The following is a 15390-nucleotide window of genomic DNA, read 5'->3' on the forward strand; positions in this document are numbered from 1 at the left end:
TCCTCATCCCTGACCGATAGCACTTCTCTGTTATCGGGAACAGCTGTTGACGAGCAACGTAGACAAAGTAAATATTATTAAACAATTGGCTAGCAAATAAAGGTGAGTCGCCTTTCTATTTACTAGGTAAACAGGGACTAACATTTCATCTTTCGTTTCCTTACAGCAAAAAATAACAATTTAAAGAGAACCCAGAAAAAAACACGCAAATCAGCTGCAATAAGATTAAACAAGTTCAGAAGTAACTAGTTCCGAACGCGTTGTTTTTGTTGTGATTTAGCAGTCGCCGCATTTGTGGCTCAATTCCAATAATTTCCTTGTTCTCCCAATAACCAAATACCATATAAATAGGCCCGACTTGCAAAACCAGCTGCATTCATTGTAACAAAGTGCTAAGGCGTGCTAAGCTGACTAATCGCAGATATATAGTATAGTCCACATATATTGGTATCAAATAAATCGATTGTAAGATGTCGCAGCAACCTGTTGCCTTCCTGACTCGACGCGAAACTTTCAGCGCCTGTCATCGTCTTCATAGGTAATTAAATTGAATCAAATTGAATCTATTCAATTGCTTGATTCAATCACAGTTTGCAAACCAATTAAGTTCGATCTATATATTGATTCCCTTTGACTCTACTTGCAGTCCCCAATTGAGCGATGCCGAGAACCTGGAAGTCTTCGGAAAGTGCAATAATTTCCATGGCCATGGACACAACTATACAGGTGAAAAATACTCCCCCCTCCATAAATATGTACATTTAAATGCCTGATTACCCGCAAATTGGCAAATATATCATATAACCCAGGCTCAGTCGGGTATATCCCCCAGCATTATTGGTAATCCGAGACCGAAAAAGTGCCTAACCATAGCAAAACCTTGGCCGACAAGCTCGCTTATCAAAGCCATATTCAAGTTCAACGCTTATAGGTAATCGAATATGTGACTGCCAACCGAGGATTGATAATGAATAATGCTCTAGGCGAGCATAATATGGCGCAAATATTCACTGATTAGAGATTAGGCTTATTTTGTTTATTTTCTATAGGTTAAACCCAAAAAAATCAGACTAGTCTATTATTTCTTACTTCTATATGAGTTGAGCCCAAAGAAACTAAAGTTCGACTGGTCCATTGTTTCGAATTTCTGGTATATGACCATTTCAAGATTAGAAAAGGGAAATATTAAGCGGTTCTTATAATAAAATTTTTAAAATCAACGTAAGTGTTGATATGTTTGAATTTTTTAAAAGCTTATGAAATTTAAATCCAAAAGAAGGGCGTTATATTAGGTTCTTGTATCATAAAACAGATTTCAAAAGTATAGAACTAACCATTTCAAGAAAGCTTTTGAATCTGACTCCGAAATTTGACAAAAATCCGTCTTACAATTACAAAATTAATCTTAATTTCAATGCACATTAGTATTAAAATATATCTAAATGATTTTTCTTTCTTTTCAGTGGAGATAACCGTTCGTGGTCCCATCGATCGGCGAACTGGAATGGTGCTTAATATCACGGAGCTAAAGGAGGCTATTGAGACGGTGATTATGAAGCGTCTGGACCACAAAAATCTCGACAAGGATGTGGAATACTTTGCCGATACAGTAAATTACTTGCAAAACAGACCCCAGCTTACCGTACTAAATATATTTTCCCCATAATCCCTTAGCCCAGTACCACAGAAAACTTGGCCGTCTACATTTGGGACAACATCCGCCTGCAGCTCAAGAAACCCGAACTGCTGTACGAGGTGAAGATCCATGAGACACCCAAGAATATCATAACCTACCGCGGTCCTTATCTGCTCAATGGCATATATAATCCCATCAACAAACGCATTGCTCTCGATTCCTGCACCAATATATCATCGGATTCGGATTAGAGAAACAGAATTTACATTCGAAACTTGTGACATTGCCTAACGAATTTTATTGGACCAATGCTCAGCGAACACTCACCCAACCTCCTTAACACACACACGCATAGAAAAAGACACTTACCATGTAAGGGAATAAAAAGTTATACGAATTACAAAGTTTGTAGAAGTAATGTATGTTTATGCAACATTTTAATGAATAAATACAAAAGCAATTGAAATAATATTCTTTATTGGGGTAAAACAAAAGAGTTTGAATTTAACGCAGTACATTTGTTGACATTTATTAAACTAGGTAAAGCATAATTCCTAAAGTAATGCTCTAGATATGGCAGCTATATAATATAGACAAGCTACATTTTTATCGGGTGTATTGTATATTTAATTTAGGTGTTCCTCCTTCTGCAACACTAACTTATATCACGCTGTGTTTTTGTCTTTGTTTGGAAAAGGCTTTTAGGCCTTTCTATCCGAAATCTTGCTTTAGTTCTTTCCGTGCTTGTAGTCGTAGTCCTGCAGGTACAGGCTGCAGTAGACGAGCCAATCTTTCGAATCTGTGGGGATCAGCAAGGTAGCGTTTCGGATCATTTAAAGTTTTATCATACTCTGAGCAACGAACTACTTTGGTTAGTGTACTTTGGGGTTTAGTTGTGGTTAGTAATTACTACATGGCTTTTCAATCCAGAATTAGTAGGTGTTAGTAGGTTGTAAGTATGCAAAGATTTGAGAGAACATTAACCACAAAACAAATAAAACATTCAGGTACTGACAACCTAGTTAAACATGTTTGTGTCTTTGGGAAAGCTTAGGAACTGTTTGTTCTGGAAGTCATGGGATGAATTAGTTCATAACATATCACAGTCTGATGGTAACAGATACTCATAGAACGGCTTAGAAGACTTCGATTGAACTTATTGGAAATACTAATTTTGGTATGGATATCTTATCTTTTTGGGATATGTCTTTTTTAGCTACATTGAGCGATCGTCCTTTTGAGGACTAAGAAAAGCTCTGCTGTTATTTGTTTTAGGCCTGAGTTTTCAGTTGCAACGTATCTTAATGCGTTAACAGACTTATCTCTTTAGACACAATTGCGAATCCAATTCGTTTGCTATATAAATATATCTATGGCTAATAAAGTGTTTTTAGCTATATAAAATGTGTGCGCCACAATTACATTTCTGTAATTTTACAATAATTGTTTATGGTTGTAAAGCATTTACGATATTATCGACATGGTCTTTGGTCATTTCTCTGCTCTCTTCACTCCAGGATCCTCCTCCTTAGATGGTGTTTCGCAGGGCCTTACCTGGATTCCTGATCGATATGAAGGGTATCCCGAATTCGAACTCGTTCTTCGGCCAGTACTTGAGGAGCGGCTGTCGCTGGGGCAGTTCCGATTCCACGTAGAAATAGGCAAACAGCACCAGCACCGTGTAAGCGGCTATGAAGATGAAAATGTGCCAGAAGCCGTGCAGGTACGGAAAATTGATCGCCGACCAGGCCTCGCAGAAAACCCGGTCATTAATCCAGCAGAAAACGGCCACGGCCCAGACTGTCGTCGATCGGATTCCGAGGCGGTAAACCCTCTGGTCTCTAACTCTGTATGGGATTGTACAATAAAAACATATCAGAAATATGACTAAAAACAATAGTTCCTAGTACAACAAGACAATGCCAAACAATTACGATTGTAAAATAGAACTCATGGTATTTGAAAACATATGGCAACGTAAAAATAAATTGTCTTGTAACAATAATTATAAAACAAATGCAAACTTAAACTTTAATCAGCTCTATTTGAATATCTTTAAGTATTAAAAAATTTGTTTTTCAAATATTAAAAAAAAAGTTTTAGATTTCATATAAAAATAGTATACCAAAAGTAACTTATCGCTTATCAAAGTAAACCATTTTCAGTTTTAAAGGGACTTAAAACCCACTCTTACTTTTACTTACAGTTAAAGTAAACTAGGTGTAGCTAATCCCATTATGAACCGAACCTTTTGAGTCAAAAATGAAAATGTTTCAACTAGTGGTAATCATGAATCGGATGCTTAAGGTGGTTCAATCCCTTTTCGTTGTATTATGTCTAGGCTTTTGGAATAAAAACAATGCTCAAGGAAACCAAAAGTACTATGTAAACAGTCCGGCTTGCCAGATGCCTGCCGTCAATCCCTTTACCTGGGATACTATGAGAGGTTTCCATAAAAAAAAGTTGAGACACTGCCACAACGACAGCGATATGGTTACAAGTGAATTCGATTTTGAGACACATCAGTACCGATTGCACATACACGAGCACCTGGCCAAACCCATTCTGAAAACAAAGGGGAATGCCACCATTAAGTGCGAGTATCGGGAAATATCACGAGATAATTTTGTCAGGAAACCAGACGACACCTACAAGTAAGTGCAAAAGTTATACGAAACTGTTCAAGTCCCGAAGAAGCAGAAAAATATGTTTTCTATTCCCATCCTAGTACCCACTATGCCCTCAAAAATCATATCGATCTTATAGCATTATTTCCTATATTATTATTTTATCAATAACATAAATTTGGTATCTTCCAGGGAGCTCCGAGTACGAACTTTTAAGAACCACCAGTATGTTCCGAAAAATACGAACTTTATGATCACCAAATGCTATGTGAAGGACGCGAAGAATCATCAAAAGTTGCTGCAAAAGGATGCCATTTCGTTCATTGAAGACCGCCTGCCAAAGAAAAAGGTTAAGGACTTTGTGAAGCAACAAAGTGTGGATCCCAAACCAAGTGTCTTTATAATGGGACTGGACTCCACATCGCGAATAAATCTTCGGCGAGCGATGCCATTGGTTTACAAATTCGTTAGTAAACCGGGGTGGTTCGAAATGCAAGGCTACAATAAAGTGGGCGATAATACCTTTCCCAATCTTCTGGCATTGCTTACAGGGGATTCTGAAGAAGGAGTAAAGCATTTCTGTGACGTTAAGAAGGCGGGCTGTCTGGACTCTCTAAACTTTATTTGGAAGCGTTTCAAACACGCCAACTATACAACAGCCTTCGCCGAGGATTGTCAAGCTATAAGTACTTTCAACTATCTAAAACCGGGTTTTGTAAAGCAGCCAACCGATTACTATCTGCGTCCCCTACTCTTGGCGATCGAAAAACAGTTTAAGGTGACCAAAGACTATGGATATCCCTTCTGTGTGGGTCGTCATCTCAGCTTCAGTTATGTCTGGGACTTTGGCCAGCAGTTCATCGATCGATTTCTGGGCAGAACTCCGATGTTTGGAATGATCTGGAGCAATAGCTTCACGCACGATCACTTCGAGGGAGCCACAGCTTTGGAAAATCTGTTCATGAAGTATCTAAAGTCTTTCGAGGAGTCGGATCTCTTCGGGCAATCGATAGTGATTTTGATGAGTGATCATGGCCATCGATACAATACTTTGAGACTGGCCTCTACTGGTTATTTTGAGGAACGCATGCCCATGATGTTTATCTATTTACCGCCCTGGTTCCGTCGCAAATATCCCCATCTAGCAAAGAATCTCAAGACGAACCAGAATCGACTATCCTCTAATTTCGATGTTTACATGACTCTGCTGCATTTGCTCCATTTGGATAAAAAATCGGTGGCTGATTTCCCGGATAATCTCAAGGCAAGGCAGTGTAAGAGTTGTCAATCGCTATTCCTCGAACTGCCCTTCAATCGCACTTGCCATATGGCCGGAATTCAGGAGAAATGGTGCTGTTGTCAGCCCACCGAAACCGTCACAAATGCCAACTATGTGCAAGATATAGCCAAGGCAATTGTGCAGCAAATGAATGATCATTTAATTAGCCATGATCTCAGCGACCTTTGCCATGATTTTACCTTGGAAAGTGTTGAAAAAGCAGACCGCAAAACGATCCTATCCACTGGTTATAAGCCAGCTGATAAAGACGAGCACGTTTACATAATTTCCTTCAAAACCAGTCCAAAAAACCCCCTTTTCGAGGCCACTGTCCGTTGGAATACTCGCACTCAGAAGCTTAAGTACATAAATGTGGAGGATCTAAGTCGGCTGAGTTCGTACAAAAACGACGCCAATTGCATAAATCAAAAGAATGCCAAAAAATACTGCATTTGTAAGGACAGCTTAGATAAGCCTAGTGAAGATTATACTTAACTATTGAAGTAATAATAAAAATCGTATAAAACTTAATATTTTGTCATCACTTATTTTCATGTTAAGGTTGTGAGTTGGAAAACTAGAAAGAGTAATTAAAATCTATTGCCAAAGCATAGTGAATTGTAATTTCTCACAGTTATAACCCAGTTACGTCAAACAGTACTCAAATCTATGACAGTCATAAATCCCCAGGGGAGTATTCAGTGGAACATTAGCTTCCTAAAGCAATATAAACAATAAACCCTTGAGTGAAGTAATAGTATAGTGGGTCTGCTTCAGGCTTATCATAATTACGCACTTGAATAGAGTGATATGATTGATTGATAAACCGACACTTTTCCTCAGAACATGTGTCCTCGATGCAGGGAAACACCTTTTTGTTTCGATCTTTGACCTAGACGGCTCATTCCGAATCGAATATGATACAAAATAAAATTGAGTAAATAAGTGCTGATAAGGTTGAAATTGTTTCACAATCTATTCGACTAGCAGCTCAGTTCAGCTTAGTTCACTTGTTCCCAACGATAAAATACAGTCGCATAAATGATATGATAACAAGGATGAGTGAAGATAGATACATGATTTATGGACTGTTTAATTTCGGGTCACTAGGCGGGAAATCAGAACTTTCTACTTATCAATAAGAAACTCAGATTTACGAGTTATGGAGTCCGTAAGATAGACTCACCTCTGTAGTTCCGTGTAGAGCATTACCATGGTCGGAATACTCATAAACATGAGAACAAAGGCATTAACAATGGGCTTCCACCATGACAAGCCGGTTGCGGCTATCGCCGACATTAACATGAGACAACTGAAGGTTTTGCTAAAAACAAAGAACACCGAAAGTCGGGGATTTAGATAGGGGTTCAGGCCAAGATATCATTTTACTTACCGATCGTTTTTCACAAACTTCGGATAATAGCGCTTTGGATAGAATAAAGAAAAGGCCGCCATAAAGACCCACAGAATGGCCAGTTCATCGAGGAGTTGGCCAATTAAACTCAGAGTGGCATGGAAATACATTGAACTTAGGCCAACAACAATGAGCAACACCCAGAGCACATGGATTCCAGGCGTTACAAAGCGTCCGTATTCCTTGAACAGCATTATAAGCACGGGCGGGAGGAGGATAAACAAGATATTGCTGAACTGGAAGGGGAAATATAATTATTATAATTAGTATCATTAGTATTAAGATTAAACCCACAGGGATATATAGAATCCATATCTAAGCTCTATTATTTTAAGCAATAATCCTTATCTACTAACATTTCCTTATTTTTGAGAATTTCGTTGTAATAAATCATCAATTTGTATTTCTTCTTTCTGTATATATCTGTTTACCATATATGCGTTGGCATTATGTATTAAATATTTAATAATGTTGGGCTTCCCTTCATTTACGTGTCACTTCGACAATTTGCACTCTGTCACGTTAATTTCTGAGCAAATTGAATTACCTGCAATTGTTTTGTGTGGGCAACAAAGTGAGAAGGGTGGCAATTATCACATCTAAAGTGTGGATGAAGAAATACTTATATGTTCGTTTTATATTAAGGCAATTGATAACGAAATGGGTTAGGCCACCATTATTCATATTTCCCATGTTTGATATCTACGAGTGAGTATAGTCATATAGTCATAAAGCAAAGTCCCGCTTTGATTTCATCACTAATGCCGCTTTTTTATTGTGCAGCGGAGTGTCAAGATCGGAGGTCATTCAACCATCTGTTGAGCAAACTCATTTGGAACAAAGCCGAAATGCGTTTTAAACGACTTGCACTTCATTGGCCCACAAACGATTACTCACGACACCGAAACCAATTAAGAGATGACCATTTTGTTATCGTTAGCAAGCGGAAGTGTATCACCAATCATTTCAATTGCTGTTCTACATAATTATGTAAGGTTTTTGTATTCCCCATTGACCCAATATTCAAGAAATGAACGATAATGCGTTTTATTTCAAACACACAAACAAAAGATTATGTCGACATTATTTTGCTAATGAATTCTCGAATAAGAGGGTCGGGGTTTGATAACCTTTCGGACTTGAGAATAAGAGGCTGAAAACTAGAAATATTAAACTATTTATGTCTTTTCTATACCAGGTAAACCAAGATCTAAACAGCTTCGTCAATGTTTTGATCTTGTTTTACCATAGTTGTTTGTTCAGTAAAACTGCGTTTTAACGGTAAACATCGGGCGATTATTATTGATAAGACATAACGAAAGTGAATCCGTCACATATCAAGTAACGTTTGCTAGAAAACTAACTTTAATCAGAATTGTAATCAGTAGCCGCCGTTTGCTTGCATGTTCAATGTTTATTCTGGGTGTAGTACCATGTACTAAGTTATTTAATATCTGAATCAATAAAACATTTCTACAAATAAACTTAAAACTTATTATTATGTTCTTCTTTCCTTATCAACTAAATCAAAAACTAAAATATAAACTATAATATTAATTAAGCAAGATAACAGGAATAATTTTATATTAGATACTGGACAATATTTTAAAGTTCTGGAGGTTTTTAAGAGTCTGGGACTTACAATCTGAAGGTAACCCGTTTGTTTTGTCTATTTCTGCCCATATACCAAGTTTCATATCGATCGGTGGGGTGTGTGAGCCACAACAGGGGTTAATTGCGATAAGAAAACAGCATTTTCCGGGTGTCGCACTGCGAAAATGCTCTAGCGCTCCGTCTCGCTCTCGCAAACGAAGCGTGGCAAGCAGCATCTTTTGTTTACACTTACGTTCTCACTCTGAAAAGGTCAAGGCCTAACATATATGGAAAATTCACAGCTGCCTTTGTGCGAGTGGCAGAAACAACCAATCTAACTAACTAGAGCAAAGCAAGTATATTTAAATAAATTGCACATACGCACCGTGTTCACGAACTCTGCGATATTGGATGAAATCAAGTAGTTGCCCTCGCACCAATCGACGGGTGAACTTCCGGGTCTCAGGTGCTCCCAGGCCATGGCGTAGATGTCCAGCAACCCACCGCCCCCCATCCCGCCCACTTTGCCACCCACACTATGGAGAACCGAGAAAACAAAGATCACAGTCACAGCTGAAGCTGCTTTTCAAGGGATTTCTCGTTTTGCCAAGGCACTTTTTGCATGGGTTTTCTTCTCCTTATTTTTTTTTTTTTAATTGCAATTTTAGGCCAGCTGCAATGCCTCACTTTGCATAATAGCGGTGCAGTGTGCATGCACTTGCGTGTCTTTGTTAATTGATTTCCGTCCCGTGGCTAAATTAAAGTTGAAATTATTCTTCGGTTACGCAAGGATATAATTGGTTTTTATGGGGTAGGCAAAGAATCTACGACTGCGGAGACGCACAAGAAAGTGCACTATTTTAAAAAATAAACCCCAGCGCGCAACGAACGACGCGATAATAATAAACAACAATAACAACTAGGGATGTAAGAAATGTATCAAAGTATCAATATATCGTTATTTTCGGAATAAAAATAAATATTTCTATCGTGATATTTTTCCCTCTGAAATAACGAATACCGTTATTTTATTATAAAAATATTTTAAATATTTCGTAAATGATGTGCAAAGTGAACAAAAAACTTTTAATACATTTGAGTATCAAATGTGATTTCAAAAGGACAAATAGTTTATACATTTCAGTACCAAAATTTCTTTTCCCTTTGTAGTTTACAAATATCAGTTAGGGTATTCACCAGTTCTGGCAGGTGTAGCAAATGGCAACTTTATCAAATGTGGAAGACGGTTAGGCTATGGACCCCTGAAACACTCTGTGATAGAAAATCGTAGAAGGATTTTTCAAATAAGCCTAAAAAGTTAATTAATAAATGACAAAAAGGATTACACTTTGTTAATGTATTCCGAAGATGGGGATCGCAGTTTAATTACTTTAAGAGGCAATGCATACACCTATTTATCCCTAGATAGCTCGCCAGAAAAAGAATGATGAATGAACGAGAGCTTGTTGATAGTGATGTGCACTCCAATTACATTTAAAAAGAAAATAAGATCACATGTTTAAATAAAGATTTCTTTTCGATTTTAAATTCCCGGGTCTGAGTTACCCAAAAATACTACAAAAAATCCATGTTGCTGAGCAACATTTGTAATGATGAGCAACAAAGATACTTATTTTTGGGGGTTTTAAGCCAAAAAATTAATTGATATAAAAAAATATTAAAAATTTTAAATGTATTGGTTACTTCCGGATGATAAATATTTTATCCCGCCAAATCAAGGACACCCCCTCTGTGTGAATAGGGTATTATCTGAAAAGTATGGGCTTGAACCTAGGTTGTGTTCTGTGCTTGAACTTTATGGCTTAACCATCTGGCAACGCCGTCAAACACGCTCCTTTTCTTTCGCCTCCGCCGCTTGGCCAAATCAAATCCCCTGAATTCCCGGATTTCTTGACCCAAACACCATGTTCCCGCAACGCAGCTCGGAGCTGTACCGCACTCCGGATACCCACCAACCGCCACCGGCTTTGGAGCTGGCCGGCAATCTGGAGTACCCGAATCTCAACGTTGCCGATCTGAATGCGCGCCTCGAGAATCTGTCGCCGCGACTCCACGACTGCTGGGACAGCATCGCCATCAATGAGCAGCAACACTTCGCACTGGCCACCAACCGGCGTGAGGGAGGCCACTGGTGGGGCATGTTCTTCGGCTATGGGCACAGCCAGTTGAACCACATGACCGTGGACAGCGCCGACTTCAAGCTGCAGGCCGAGCACACGGTGAACATTGTGCGCTACGCCGAGAACGATGTGTTGCTGGTGGCTCTGGGCGATACACGCCTCCAGGCCTGGTCCACTTACTCCAAGGTGCGCAATCCGCAGTCGCCCTACTGCCTCTTCCTCGTGGGCGAGTCCCACGCCCATTCAACGCCCATCAGCCAGCTGAGCGTTTTCAAGGCTGATCGACAAAGAGCCGTCTCGGGCTCAGCGGATGGCACCCTGAATGTAAGTCACCAGGTAGAAACTGCTTCCTCAGAATCTTCATAAACAAATCCAATTCCTTTCACAGGTCTGGGATCTTTCGGGCATCGATCTGGTGAGCTCCTATCATTCGCGAACCGCCCACACCGATAAGATGACCGCCCTGGCCACGCCCTCGGCTTCGGCCGACAAGTTTGTGACCTGTGATCGCGGTGGATGTGCCCGCATCTGGGATGTCCGCGCAGCGGCTCCATCTTCCACGTGCCTCTACGCAGACTCCACTCATGTGCTGAGCTTCACGAGCGCCGCTTGGGCCGCTGCAACTGAGCTGCAGGGTGATAATTACGTTTATATTGGGGACTACGACGGACAGGTTCATACTCTGGACATCCGAGTGCCAAGGAAACTGGCGGAAACCCGCGAATATTTCGACAAGGGGCATGTCTCGCAACTTCTAATCAATGGGTAAGAGATTGGATTGCTTGTGGGTTTAGTCATATAAATAACATTAATATTTGTAGCCCCTATCTGGCGGCCATGAGCAACTTGCCCGCCTCCGTGAAAGTGGCCAATGCGCAGGCGAATTATGAGTTCATCTACACGCACCAGGACACCCATACCCGCCTCACGGATGCCGTTTGGAGCGATGATAGCACCCTCATCACCATCGGACATGGACGCAAGATGGTGACACATTCGTTAAAGTAAATTCGCTGGAGATCCTGCAATGTTCTTCCGTTTTTTTGCATTTACTTTTTAGTTACCTAAGTCCCCTTAATATTTACCATGCTTGGCCTGACTGACTTATACAACGTTTTTTTGTAACGTGTATAAGTAGACGTAAAATGACTACTAAAAAAATTGTATTGTCAACCATCTTGTCGTTGAAATACAAATGTAAATAAGCTGTTCTTATATCAAAACATTTTTTTGTAAATATTGATAGAATACAGACTTTTTGAACAGGAATAAAAGAGGCATAAACAATTTTAGTTTTATTCCCAAAAAAGAGCATGTGCAAAGTATATTACTTAAACAAATTCAGTTGCTTTATTTCAAAAAGCTTAATGGTTCGTTGAAGAGTCAAATAAAGTTCTTACAGATAACACTTTTAGTTTCTTAACAATTACTGGTAATATATCGAAACTATATTCCAACGGAATGGCTGAATTCAGGGCGATAAGAAGCTTAAAATAATTGTGAGTGCAAAGGCCCAGTAATAAATGCAGTTTAACAGGACTATTTGGGCTTGGTTGATGAAACTTACACTAGACAACACGTAAAAATAAACAACCGCAAAAAATACATTTGTTTTGCCAATACACTCGGGTGCTGCGGTGTCGGCGATTTGGGAAAAATGTTGTCGCTTAATTTTTCCAGAAAATTAAAACCTTTTCACGCCTCCACCCCTAGGCAGTATTAACGATAGAAATTAAGAAATGGTAGCTAGCGTCGTGATCGCTTGGTGGGCGGTTCGAGAAAGTTGTTCTCCTCCTCGATCTCCATGCCATCGAGCTTCATCAGCCTCTTTGCCTTCTGCAGCATTTGCGTATCCCGCAGCCAGCTGCACTGCAGGACGTCATCGATTGAGGGTCTCTTTTCGGGATCCACAATGAGCATTTGGTTGATCAGCAGCTTGGCGCGTTGCGAGACACCCTTCCAAGCAGGGTGTCCGTAAGCGAACCGGCCCTTCTTTATTTGCTGGGCCGCCGGTGTTCCGTACTCGTCTGAAAAGGGCAGCGTGCCACTCAGACTGCAAATAAATAATTGTAATATTATATCATTTGTGTAATGGTAGTTCAAATTTCCCTACCAAGTGAAGAGCACCACTCCCAGGCTCCAGATGTCTACTTTTCTGGTGTAGGCCTCTCGGCCGCCGGTTATTAGAACCTCAGGGGCCACGTAGAGGGGAGTGCCACACAGTGTCCGCATCACCGAGTCCTTCTGGACGAACTTGCTCAGCCCGAAATCTGAGACTTTTAGCAGAGTCTCCTCGTCGTTGGTCTCAAGCAAGACATTGTCTGGCTTCAGGTCGCGATGGGTGATGCCTACAAGTTAAAGAATGTATTATTTGGAGATTTCGACATCAAACTTAAGCTATGTGCAAATGTTACTTTAATGCTTGCTGTTAATAGAAAGTAATAACAAAGTAATTGAAAATACTTTTACCTCGGTCGTGTAGGTACTTGACGGCATGGCACATTTGGTAAAAGTATAGCTTTGATGTTTCCTCGCTGAGCAGCTTGTTGCTGATAATCCTGTTGAGTAAGTCACCACCCCGCATAAACTCCAGCACCATGTATACCGAGTCCGGTTTGTCCACGATGTCGTGCATTCGAACCACGCACGGATGGGTAAGATTCTTCATTATCTTGGCCTCGTTTAGGACTCTATCGGGATCACTGAAATTTGTGCTGGGCCGCGCACTGCCAGACAGCATGTTTTTCTTCACGATTTTCATCGCAAACTGCTGGCAGGTGCGGGTGTCATAGACCAGTCGCACCAATCCATACGCCCCCGAGCCGAGTTTGCGATTTACATAATACGTTTTGTTAATCTCCTCGGGAAGGCCGATAGCCTCATTCGGGCTGAGATCCTTGAATACAAAGGCTACACGGGAGGCAGGTGAAAAACATCGAATTACTTGCAAATCTCTGCAGGTATTTTTACCTGTTTTGTGCATCGCTTACCTTTATAAGTGGGGTGGGACAGGGAAATTACATCGTCGTTCTTCAAGATTCGCTTCCTGTTTGTTCCAATTTTTTCATTATTCACAAACGTCCCGTTGCGTGAGAGATCCTGAGAAATGGGTGGAAACAAAGGTTGTTAATTTTAGGGGTTTTCCTTTATGACAACATTTTAAAAGACAGTTCCCACCCCAAAAAATGTGGAAAATATTAAATTTTAGCTATTAAAAAATTTAAAGTTTCATTGACTTATATGTTTGAAAAAAGAAACGTGGGTGAATACTCACTTCCCGGTATTACAGGGAATTCCCAATTGAATAGGATCGATTTTGGGTATAATGGATTTGTATTGGATTTTCATGAATATAACATATATGTATAGTTTTCTCATAATTGTTGTTTTACTTAAGTGGTATGTTCAATTGGATGCAATGATTTTAAAATGTAACTTTTCATATTTTAGGGGTTTGTTCAGTATATTTCAAAATTCGTAGCTCTTTTTCCATGTTTTTCTTTTGTTTCCAGGGTTTTAAACTGAATAGAAATATCAAAAGCTAAACTCTCATTGCTTGAAACTTTTTATGTTATATAATGGCCTAATTTTCGAGGGTGGGGATCTGAAAAGCTAGTCATATGTGAGGTCCTACGTGTATGTAAACTGGATTGGAGAGCTCGCAATTTGCCCGCTTGATGATAAAATGCACTTTGGAAATGCGTGTCAGGATTTTCTCGGGCAAATCGTTGAGCGTGAGGATCAAATCGTTGGCCTCCCCTCGTCCAGCGCTGAACTCGTCATTGTTGAGATCTGAAATCCATTGGAGGTACGGATACCATTACAATACATACTAGACAGCAAGTTAAAACACAAAACAGGCAGTAAATTTGGTTACCAACAGAAAAGGACGAATGCGTATAAAGAATTCGGTATTTTGAGCTCGTACCCAGCGATTTGATTTTGATATTCTTGCCGTACAAACGGCCCCAGACGATCTTCTCCATCGGTTGGCTCTCCACTTGGGTCCAGATATTGGAGGCCTGGCTTTGGGTTCCCTGGGTTCCTTGAGTGTCGCGAGCCATGATATTTCCTTAAGTACGTAATATCGTAACTCCGCAATTCAGTAATGCGAACTGGAAAGCCCGTTAGGATTGGCTGGAACTGCGCAAATTCGGAATGTCCAGTTATTCGGTCTCCTACACAGGCTCAGGCAAAAACACACACACACTGTGCGCTGACTACAGTGAAGCTATAGATTCTATATTCTTTTTCCAAGCTTTTAGCATTTCCCGTGCTCTATTCGATCACATCGAGCTTATCACACTGCGCTGGCAAAGAGCTATTTGAAGTTTCTCAGATGAAAACAACGAAAAGTAACAGCAATATAATCACGACATTGGACGTGAACTGCGCGACGGACTCTATTTTTTGCGACTGTGTGAGTGAGAGTTGCCGCCTTCCAGGGATGCAGATTAGCGCCAGTGTTGGCAAATGCTCCCGAGTACCAATTAAGGATGTGTTCCCACTTTTCTGGCTTTTTTATTTGCTTGGTTAAAATTCCAACATCTGTGTCGAGAGTAGGTCGATTAATTTGATAGCGAAATTAAGCAATCGAATTCCTGGCATGTATTATATTTTCGTTCTTTGGTTAATTAATTAAATTAAAAACTGTGTCTATCCAGTTTGTATTTCAAGTCTAACGGTTATTTAAAGTATCC

At 40.1% G+C, this 15390-nt stretch overlaps 5 protein-coding genes across 6 annotated transcripts; 3 read left to right on the forward strand and 2 right to left on the reverse strand.

Moving 5' to 3' along the window:
* The first annotated feature begins 20 nt into the window (after nt 1-20).
* On the forward strand, nt 21-2040 carry LOC119546912 (6-pyruvoyl tetrahydrobiopterin synthase). Its single transcript, XM_037853541.1, has 5 exons — nt 21-102; nt 167-538; nt 647-726; nt 1464-1609; nt 1675-2040. The coding sequence occupies exons 2-5, from the start codon at nt 471-473 to the stop codon at nt 1885-1887; spliced, it is 507 nt and encodes a 168-aa protein (XP_037709469.1). The 5' UTR covers nt 21-102; nt 167-470; the 3' UTR covers nt 1888-2040.
* Nucleotides 2041-2095: 55 nt separating this feature from the next.
* On the reverse strand, nt 2096-9455 carry LOC119546911 (alkaline ceramidase). The gene is made up of 5 exons (XM_037853540.1): nt 8935-9455; nt 6936-7192; nt 6729-6866; nt 3191-3483; nt 2096-2435 (listed from the first exon to the last, which is right to left on the reverse strand). Exons 1-5 carry the CDS (start codon nt 9061-9063, stop codon nt 2365-2367), a joined length of 888 nt encoding a protein of 295 aa, XP_037709468.1. The 5' UTR covers nt 9064-9455; the 3' UTR covers nt 2096-2364.
* Nucleotides 3877-6073, forward strand: LOC119546910. The gene is made up of 2 exons (XM_037853539.1): nt 3877-4290; nt 4456-6073. Exons 1-2 carry the CDS (start codon nt 3899-3901, stop codon nt 6035-6037), a joined length of 1974 nt encoding a protein of 657 aa, XP_037709467.1. The 5' UTR covers nt 3877-3898; the 3' UTR covers nt 6038-6073.
* Nucleotides 9456-10384: 929 nt separating the features above from the next.
* LOC119547635 (protein valois) lies at nt 10385-11977 on the forward strand. The gene is made up of 3 exons (XM_037854573.1): nt 10385-11014; nt 11079-11455; nt 11512-11977. The coding sequence occupies exons 1-3, from the start codon at nt 10475-10477 to the stop codon at nt 11696-11698; spliced, it is 1104 nt and encodes a 367-aa protein (XP_037710501.1). The 5' UTR covers nt 10385-10474; the 3' UTR covers nt 11699-11977.
* Nucleotides 11978-12017: 40 nt separating this feature from the next.
* Nucleotides 12018-15103, reverse strand: LOC119547634 (ovarian-specific serine/threonine-protein kinase Lok). Of its 2 annotated transcripts, none has more exons than XM_037854572.1 (6): nt 14619-15103; nt 14325-14482; nt 13681-13789; nt 13160-13600; nt 12804-13038; nt 12018-12743 (listed from the first exon to the last, which is right to left on the reverse strand). In XM_037854572.1, the coding sequence occupies exons 1-6, from the start codon at nt 14752-14754 to the stop codon at nt 12437-12439; spliced, it is 1386 nt and encodes a 461-aa protein (XP_037710500.1). In that variant the 5' UTR covers nt 14755-15103; the 3' UTR covers nt 12018-12436. The 2 variants fall into 2 exon arrangements, with proteins under 2 accessions (XP_037710500.1, XP_037710499.1); XM_037854571.1 differs by having other exon boundaries at nt 14568-15103.
* Nucleotides 15104-15390: the final 287 nt, after the last annotated feature.

Source organism: Drosophila subpulchrella, chromosome 2L (genome assembly GCF_014743375.2).
Source record: "Drosophila subpulchrella strain 33 F10 #4 breed RU33 chromosome 2L, RU_Dsub_v1.1 Primary Assembly, whole genome shotgun sequence".
Classification (NCBI taxonomy): Eukaryota; Metazoa; Arthropoda; class Insecta; order Diptera; family Drosophilidae; genus Drosophila; species Drosophila subpulchrella.

Bases quoted from the DNA above. Each gene is read 5' to 3' on its own strand.
- LOC119546912 (XM_037853541.1), top strand. From the start codon at position 471: ATGTCGCAGCAACCTGTTGCCTTCCTGACTCGACGCGAAACTTTCAGC. The intron at 539-646 runs GTAATTAAATTG...CTCTACTTGCAG, and splicing joins GCCTGTCATCGTCTTCATAG to TCCCCAATTGAGCGATGCCG. The intron at 1,610-1,674 runs GTAAATTACTTG...ATAATCCCTTAG, and splicing joins TGGAATACTTTGCCGATACA to CCCAGTACCACAGAAAACTT.
- LOC119546910 (XM_037853539.1), top strand. From the start codon at position 3,899: ATGAAAATGTTTCAACTAGTGGTAATCATGAATCGGATGCTTAAGGTG. The intron at 4,291-4,455 runs GTAAGTGCAAAA...GGTATCTTCCAG, and splicing joins AAACCAGACGACACCTACAA to GGAGCTCCGAGTACGAACTT.
- LOC119546911 (XM_037853540.1), bottom strand. From the start codon at position 9,063: ATGGGGGGCGGTGGGTTGCTGGACATCTACGCCATGGCCTGGGAGCAC. The intron at 6,867-6,935 runs GTAAGTAAAATG...CTTTGTTTTTAG, and splicing joins AAGTTTGTGAAAAACGATCG to CAAAACCTTCAGTTGTCTCA. The intron at 3,484-6,728 runs GTGAGTCTATCT...AATCCCATACAG, and splicing joins CTCTACACGGAACTACAGAG to AGTTAGAGACCAGAGGGTTT.
- LOC119547635 (XM_037854573.1), top strand. From the start codon at position 10,475: ATGTTCCCGCAACGCAGCTCGGAGCTGTACCGCACTCCGGATACCCAC. The intron at 11,015-11,078 runs GTAAGTCACCAG...TTCCTTTCACAG, and splicing joins CAGCGGATGGCACCCTGAAT to GTCTGGGATCTTTCGGGCAT. The intron at 11,456-11,511 runs GTAAGAGATTGG...TAATATTTGTAG, and splicing joins TCGCAACTTCTAATCAATGG to CCCCTATCTGGCGGCCATGA.
- LOC119547634 (XM_037854571.1), bottom strand. From the start codon at position 14,754: ATGGCTCGCGACACTCAAGGAACCCAGGGAACCCAAAGCCAGGCCTCC. The intron at 13,601-13,680 runs GTAAGCGATGCA...CCTCCCGTGTAG, and splicing joins GTCCCACCCCACTTATAAAG to CCTTTGTATTCAAGGATCTC. The intron at 12,744-12,803 runs GTAGGGAAATTT...ATTTATTTGCAG, and splicing joins GGAGTGGTGCTCTTCACTTG to TCTGAGTGGCACGCTGCCCT.